At 43.4% G+C, this 8,082-nt stretch overlaps 1 protein-coding gene across 1 annotated transcript in view; it reads right to left on the bottom strand.

Annotated features, from left to right (window-relative positions):
* Positions 1 to 7,828, bottom strand: part of DONSON (downstream neighbor of SON) — a 20,201-nt gene extending 12,373 nt beyond the window's left edge. The window contains exons 1-7 of the mRNA XM_019523889.1: positions 7,814 to 7,828; positions 7,391 to 7,468; positions 4,633 to 4,836; positions 3,154 to 3,332; positions 902 to 1,080; positions 686 to 809; positions 486 to 587 (exon numbers count right to left, since the gene is read on the bottom strand). Of these exons, the coding sequence (XP_019379434.1) occupies positions 486 to 587; positions 686 to 809; positions 902 to 1,080; positions 3,154 to 3,332; positions 4,633 to 4,836; positions 7,391 to 7,468; positions 7,814 to 7,828 (881 nt within the window). The remainder of the gene's footprint in view (positions 1 to 485; positions 588 to 685; positions 810 to 901; positions 1,081 to 3,153; positions 3,333 to 4,632; positions 4,837 to 7,390; positions 7,469 to 7,813) is intronic.
* Positions 7,829 to 8,082: the final 254 nt, after the last annotated feature.

The following is an 8,082-nucleotide window of genomic DNA, read 5'->3' as shown; positions in this document are numbered from 1 at the left end:
GGAGTACAGCAGAAGGCAACAAAAATGGTTCAGGGGTTGGGGGACAAGACTTATTAGGAAAGGCTGAGGGAACTGGGCTTATTTAGTCTGCAGAAGAGAAGACTGAGAGGGGATTTAATAGCAGCCTTCAACTATCTGAAGGGAGGTTCGACAGAGGATGGTGTTAGACTGTTCTCAGTGGTGGCAGATGACAGAACAAGGAGCAACGGTCTCAAGTTGCAGCAAGGGAAGTTTAGATATTAGGAAGAATTTTCTCACTAGGAGGGCAGTAAAACACTGGAACAGGTTACCCAGAGAGGTTGTGGAAACGTCATCCTTGGAGGTTTTTAAGACCCAGCTAAACAAAGCTTTGGCTGGGACGAACTAGTTGGAGATGATTCTGCTTTGACCAGGGGGTTGCACAAGAAGACCCCCTGAAGTCCCTTTCAACCCTAATTTTCTATGATTCTATATCCTGTATATTCTGAAACTCAAGTAAAGGATACAGTTTGATAGAAATTGCATCTGGTTTTTTAATCTTGTCTTGAACTCCCATCTCCTCAAGCCAAGAAAAACTTTCTTCTTCATCATCACTCACTCCTTGTTCCCTAGGAAGTACAGATTCAGGCTGTTAAGGTGGCAATAGTCCACATCAGCATTTACTAGATTAAAACATCAAGACTCTTCAGACAGATTTTTTACATACTCTTCATCTTCAGTGTGCTTGCCTACTCCAAAATTCTTGGCAACCTCTGCTTCCAAGTTTGTCTCAGAACTTCTCTGCCTTCTGTCTCTAGTTTCTTCTATGAAAGGTAAAGAAAATTCTATACCTTGAATGGAGAAAAATAAGCGAATGATTATATACACAACTTTGTATGCCAAATGAGTTTGGTAGGTTAGTCAAATGTAAGCTCCATCTTACCTTCATTTCTCATGGCTTCTCTTAAACCTCTGGTCGTGGGTGAAATGACTGCTGTGATACCATCACTTCCTGCAAGGCCAGCCGCACGAAACAGCACAGTAAATTGGTAGGTACAAACATAGAAGTAGGGACAAAGCTTGGCTTTGAGCAGGTTATACAGGGAGGTAAAACTGACAGACCTGCAAGTTGGTAAAATATAGTTACAGTGGTTATTTCCATCTTTAATTCCTCCTCACCACCTGCTAAATTCCTACCTAGATCTCTAATAATGAAATGCTCTGTGAAACATTACTCATTTGTAGGATTTTGTCGGGAACATGCACCTTGCCACAGTCAAGTCTGAAAAGTAATACCTTTAACAGTGGCAGCCAGATTTTCAAGTGTGCTTGGCATCCAGCATAGAGGTCTCTTGATAACGTGGCCCTGAGGTGTGCTGAGACATCTACTCACAAGTGATTTAATGTGTGAAATGGTAAAGGCAGCCTGCTAGTAAATTTTTAGAAGCTGGTAGACATGGAGGGGCATTCAGCACAATAGTCTTAACTTCACATATCTAAGGTGGCTAAAGAATTTGAGAGAGAAAAAACTTTTTAGGTCTGCTTTAAGTAGCCATCAGAAAGGGTACTTTATTACTAATTACTGTTCTTCAGGTTTCCTCTATACATTCCCTGGAGCTGCAGAACTCCCATGGGAGGCCTGGGTCAGGTTGGGGGTGACAAGTGAGAAACTGCAGGAATCTCACTGTCCAATTTAAAATGGAGAATACCTGCAGCTGTCTCATATCCCTCCCTAAAGCTGTAGAAGCCTAACATACAGCACTCCAAGACAGAAGGAAAGGGATAGGGACAGCGCGCTGAAGAAGTTCTGCTGTTATGTAGCCTCTTGTGCTCAGAGAGCTTTGGGCAGTCCCACTTGTGGGAGATTAATAACCAATGGTTCATCAAAATACAAGTTCACAAGACAGGACTGCACATACCTCGGCAAAGTGCAATGTTAAATCCAGGTAGCAGTATCTGGAAAGCGTTTAGCAAACTTCTGCTATAAATTTCTCCTTCAAGGCAGCCTGCTTCAGGCCATGGACAGGCATTACATTTGTACCTCTCCCCAGGACTATGCAAGATATGGAGGGCATTCCCCTGCAGTGTGAATCATCCTAGGGAGACCTGAGACAGCTTAAGTAAATGGTGCCGAAGCTTCCTGCTTCTTGCAGAATCCTGGGTCTGCCTGGACTGTGCAAGGGGTGGGGGGATGCCTAGGGGAAGGGATGAGAAAGGAGAGCAGTATTCCCCTACAAAGTGGGGAAGCTGTTCTTGGCAGTTGGTACTTTTTAATCACATGCAACAAATAACCTAGACAATAGTCTTTTCCAGATAAAAATGCATTTTATGCTTGCATTGTGTAGATGGGTTAGCAGCAGCAGACAGATTTGAGCTGGTGCCAAGGGAAAGGATAATGAATACTCAAGTAACAAGCTGGGAACTTTTTACGCTGTTACCAAAGCTACTGATGCTTATGCAGGCAGTGCTGGTTCAGTCTTTGGTCCTACTTTTGATTTGAGCAGTAGCACCAGTTAAAGGACATGTTCTCAAAAATCAGGTAGAAGGCCCATGATAGAAAGGCAGTCTGATCCCAGAATAACCAGGTGCATCTTGGGTCTAGTGTCAGAAAACCTTGGCAAGGAGTCTAGTGTTTGTATTTCTGAGGCTATTGTTACAGATATACCAGATGAGCCTAAAACATCAAACATCTCTTCCCCTTCTAGTATAAGGAGCAAATGTGCATCAAATTGCACACCAGCTTAGTGAGCTAGTCTATTTCAGATGCAGAAGGCACCAGACAGATGTTGGTCTCTGGTATAGACAGTTGAAAGAAGTCATACTTCTTTACACCCTTATGAGACCTATACCCACAGGCTCCCAAGATGAGGGCAGGTTGTGGCAGTAATCCATCATATACTTCTACGCTCTCTTGTGAGAGAGAGCAGAGAGAAAAGCAGACAAGGGCGACTGCTTTCTAAGAAACTGCAACAAAGAAACAGGTGTCTGGAGAGTTGTTCCTCTTCGGAGTAGGATCACCCTCATGCCAAACTCTCTCATGCACTTGCACCAGACACTGTTTTTCCAGTACAACTCAACATTAGCATTGTTGGACTACATGAATGGGAATACACAGAGGCCCATAAAGCAAACTTCCCTGCTGAAAGAATTTCCCATAGAAACAATGGCTAAAGTTCTTCAATCTAACTAACTTACCATTCACTCATTAGAACTTGTTGCAGTTCTTCATCATGTGACCAAGGATTAGCCTTTCCAGCTATTTTCCTATCTGCTCCAATTCGAGGGAACAGCTGCAGCCATGGCAGTGAAGGGTGAAGCCAATAAATAAGACTTTGCTGGAATGCACAGCGAAGCTCTGTGGACAGCTTTGGTTCCTAGATTTAAATTAACACCCAATGAGATCAGTAATGCCTCATTTGCAAGAGAAGGGAATACTGATAAGGTCTTAAACACTTTAAAATACCAGTTTACCTACACTGTTGAATAACCCCAAATCAGAAAACAATGGGCAGCAGCTGAGAAACTGTGCCACAGCCAAGAAAAGGGAAAAACTCTGCTTCTTTAGTTTTTGCAAGTGAGGGTCACCTTTGTTTACATGAAGGAATTGGCATTGGTAAAGCCACAACAATTGCTCAATACGGGCTATTCTCTATGCAGGTGAGTCTTTTCAATACTTTTCCCAAAATTCTGCATTACATTTAATATTTAAAAGGAGTTTTCCTCTCTAAAACTGGACAAGGTACTCCAGTCTCTTATCACAGTTGTTGCCAATCTTGGCCATTTTCAAGGGACCCAGGCCAAGCTGCAGAAGGCCCCAAAGCCTGCTTCTAAGTGATCATAGAGTGAACCTTTGCAGATGTGACAACCAGCTTGGGCAGCAAAGTAAAGGAAGCAATCAACATGTTCAGCTAAGCCAGTAATGAGATCCAGTTAACTACTAGAGCACAATGCCCAAAAGGAAATAGTATAAGGGACCATACATTAAATAATCCCAATATACTGTATAACAGCTTTAACCCAAAATATTATTAGTAGTAATTGATATAACCAAATGTATTAGATATTATTTTGCTTTAAAAAATTTTGTCTTAAGATTCTTAGATAAATTGTAAAAATAAAACAGCCTTGTCAGAGAAGCCCATAAATTAAGGTAAGGAAGAAACAGAACAGCGCTGAACAGCATTCTGCTATGACATAGGAAGGAAGGTAAAAAACCCTCCATGCTACTTTCCCAAGAAAATAAATCTGAACTGACAACTTTCAAGTCCATAAGAAACCTGGTTCAGTCCAGCTCCCAAAGTTTCAGAAAAACCAAAAAATTTAAATAAAACCAATCAGAGAACATTTATTAGAATATTTATTAGAACCATCTATAAATATAGGGTATAGGCTGGAGGAAAATTTGGAGAATTAAATGAGACCTACTGCCAGCCTACATGCCACCCTCCTCCCCACCTCTTCTGTCTCCCCAGCCAGTGCAGGTATGTGGGATCTACATTGTGTTGTTATAGGTAGCTAGATGGGACTTTGGGACAAGCATTTGTTTTTGTGTTTTGGGGTGTAAGCAATATAAGGTCAATATAAACCTGTCTATTGCCTCCTTTATCAGTAGCCAATTTGCAAGGTTACCTATAATCTGGGTTGTACAGCCAATAAAGGAAGACGACAGATTACCTGTATGCTCTGTGGCAGATTAACTTCTGTTGCTCTACAGTGCTGAGCAAACCCTTGTGCTTCTTCTTGAGCCTTTAAATGTTCTGCCCAAGTGAAAGGTTGGGAGGAAGTGAACAGAATTCGAGTTTTAATACTCCAGTCTACAGGAAATTCTGTATGTAGTGAGGAAGGGACATCAGGTACAGGAACAGGTGAATGGTGATCCTTACAAAACAAAAACAATGCAAGTTAATGTAAGAGAAGCATATTTAACCTAAAAACTATCACCCCTTGTGCCACCCACTGACAGGGTTAGAGAAATATATTAACTAACCACTAAGCAGTTTCTTGTCCGCTCATCTAAAGCAGGGGCATCAAACGTAATGCACCACAGGCTGCATCTGGCCCGTGGAACCACTCTATCCAGCCTGCCAAGCTACCAGCAGGCAACCAGAAGTTGGGGGCTATGGCCAGGGAGAATGGCTGCTGCAGAATCTGGGGCTCTTGAGTCTCAATGGATATGGCAATCAGCAGCAGGAAGGCAAGCAAGGGCTGATTTTACAACCTGGGCTGCTCTGCAGTGGCTTGGCCCATCACCACAGCTGTGGCAAGCCACCACTTGGTCCATGCACTTCCCCTACCTCCTTCACTGCTAGCCTTACCATCGACCTATGCTGGAGCCACCACCATAAGCCCTGTGCCAGAACCAGAGCTGCGACTGCATGCCCTAGCTCAGAGCCAGAACCATTGTGTGCCTGGGGCTAGATCTATTTCACAAGGAGTCTGGTGGCGAGATCTAGCCTGGGGCATGAGGCAAGCTTAGCACCAGATGCTTAGATAAAAGTTGTCAACAGCAATAGGATATGGAATGAGGCAGGCCATGGATAGGATACCCATATTACTAAATTCTAAGTTTTGAAATATAGCCAGTATGCGAAGATAGTTGCAAATTCAAATGTTTATCTCTACTGATCTTGACAAAAGCGCCCATTACAAACCAGTTGCTACCATGGTAAAAGAAAAAATGCCCAGTCTCTCGTGTTGTGAGCCATTCATGTGAATTTATGAAGTTTTGGGCCTTTATGCATTTATAAGTGCATACTATGAATTGTTAAAGTTCAGGGAAAGTTTTATAAGAAAACACAGAAACATTTCTGTTGTTTTTGTTAAAACACTAGCTGAAGTCACTGTTTAAGTCAATATTATTTTCCAGCTCTAGTATACTAGCAGCATATTCCTGGGATTGGATTGCAAACAGATTTTCATCCAAACAAACTGTTTTCACTGACATGTTAAGAGACTTTTGGAAGTATGCCTGTTCACTATTTTTTAAAGTGTACAGTAAGCTTTCATAGACATTAGGGCTGGAAGGGACCTTGAAGATCATCAAGTCCAGCCCTCTGCCCCAGGGGCAGGAAGTCAGCTAGGGTCAAAGGATCCCAGCAAGATAAGCATCCAAGCGTTTCTTGAATGAGTCCAGAGTAGGTGCCTGCACCACTTGCAGAAGGAATCTATTCCAGGCCTTGGGGGCTTGGACAGTAAAGAGATTTTTCCTTATGTCCAGCCTAAACCGTTCTTGGAGGCGTTTATGACTGTTAGTCCTTGTTATCCCTTGGGGCGCTCTGGTGAACAGACATTCCCCCAGATCCTGATTCACACCCCTTAAGTACTTATAGGCAGCCACCAGGTCACCCCTGAGGTTGCGCTTCTCCAGGCTGAAAAGTCCAGTGGCTCTTAGCCTCTCTTCATAAGGCCTGTTCTCTTGCCCTCTGATCATGTGTGGCTCTCCTCTGGATTCTCTCAAGCTTCTCGACATCTTTCTTGAATTGTGGAGCCCAGAATTGGATGCAGTACTCCAGCTGCAGCCCCACCAAGGCCGAGTACAGCAGGAGGATGACGTCCTGGGATTTACTTGAGAAACATCTATAGATGCAAGCCAGAGTTTTGTTTGCTTTACCAGCTGCGACATCACATTGGTGGCTCATGTTCATTTTGTGGTCAGTCACAACCCCCAAGTCTCTTTCAGCTGTGGTGCTAGTGAGCGTAGCACTGCTAGCCTATAAGCATGCTGCGGCAAGACCTAACCACGACAAACCCGTGCTGGCTGCCCCTCAGGATGTTGCCCTCAGCCAGCTTATCAAGAAGAGTCTCTTTGATAATAGGCAGGTAGGAATTCCCATATCAAATCAGACCAGCACCATCTCATTTGGTCATCACTGTTAGCAAGTTAATATTACCCAATGCAAGAAATACTATGTAGGCAGCTATGCGATAGGCTGCTGTCCTGGGGAAAGGTTCTTCCTGACCCCTTAATATGTGTTGGCTTAAACTTACATTTTCTTAAGCAGCAGCTCTATGAGCCTAAAATCTGGTAAGCCTCAAAAAGTCAGTCGCACCTGTCTTACCCCTAGCTAGAGTTGGTAAAGGTTATGTGTGGTTTTTTTCCCTTCTTTCCCGCATGAAAGACAAGTAACAACAGGGGGAGTGAGTGATTAGTAAGTAGAGAATAAAACCAGCAATACAAAACAGTGTAAGAGCCACAAGGTGGGTAAACTGAAAATAACCTCTTGTGTTCCAATACAATAGCAAGCCTGTTTTTAGTGGATGACAGCCTGACCCTGAGCTTCAAAGGCAGTTTAAGATAATTTCTGAGAATGTTTATGCTCTAATAAAAATCGACCCAACATTGAAATCAAAGCTAAAAACATTAAAAAATGAAGTTCTTATCAGCACCATGGAATATTAAACACACCCAAAGGCAATAATTAAGGAGTCATACATTTGTTAATGTGGGAAAATCTACTACAGAATACTCTTCTTCCAAGGTGGATTTAGTTTCTTGAGGAGGATCCAAGAGCTAAAATAGAAGGAAAAAAAACCTGTTACTTTTAAAAAAGGAAGCACAAACGGAGGACTGAACTGAGTATCATTTCAAGGCTGACTTTTAAGTGAAACTTCAAGAAAAATGTTTAGAACTACCTATCATCAACAGCGCACCCTAGAACATTTCACCCTCTGGTAGCATCAACAAGACGTTTTTTACATACCCAAGCACTGAAGTTTAGAGGCTTTTCCAGCATTTGCTAGAAAAGCGGAAAATTTGAATTCCGAAAGCCTTTCTTCAACCTACTCAGTTGGTCTAATAAAAGATAGCACATCTACTCAAAGAACCTCCCCTATTTCTACCCGGGAGAACTTTCACCATCTTTTCTCCCATGCCGGAAGAAGGGCTCGTGTAGCCCAAAGCTTGCAATTAAAGATTTTCTTTTCTTTTTGCGAAAAATCTGATTGGCCCAATCACAAGATGATCACCTCTGTCACTAGGGCCGAGCCCCGAGCACAACGAGGCTTACAAAGGAGGGGGAGCCTGGAGGCATGCCGCCCCCCGACACGCACACGGGGTGGGCGCAGGGGCTTGGAGCCCCGGGGGGGGGGGGGGGGCCCGGCGAGCCGGGGGCGGCAAGGGAGGGG

The sequence above is a fragment of the Gavialis gangeticus genome, unplaced genomic scaffold, assembly GCF_001723915.1.
Source record: "Gavialis gangeticus isolate Ggan-Ray unplaced genomic scaffold, GavGan_comp1, whole genome shotgun sequence".
NCBI lineage: Eukaryota > Metazoa > Chordata > Crocodylia > Gavialidae > Gavialis > Gavialis gangeticus.
The sequence above is the reverse complement of the archived record's forward strand: the minus strand, read 5'-3'. Positions and strand labels throughout refer to the sequence as shown.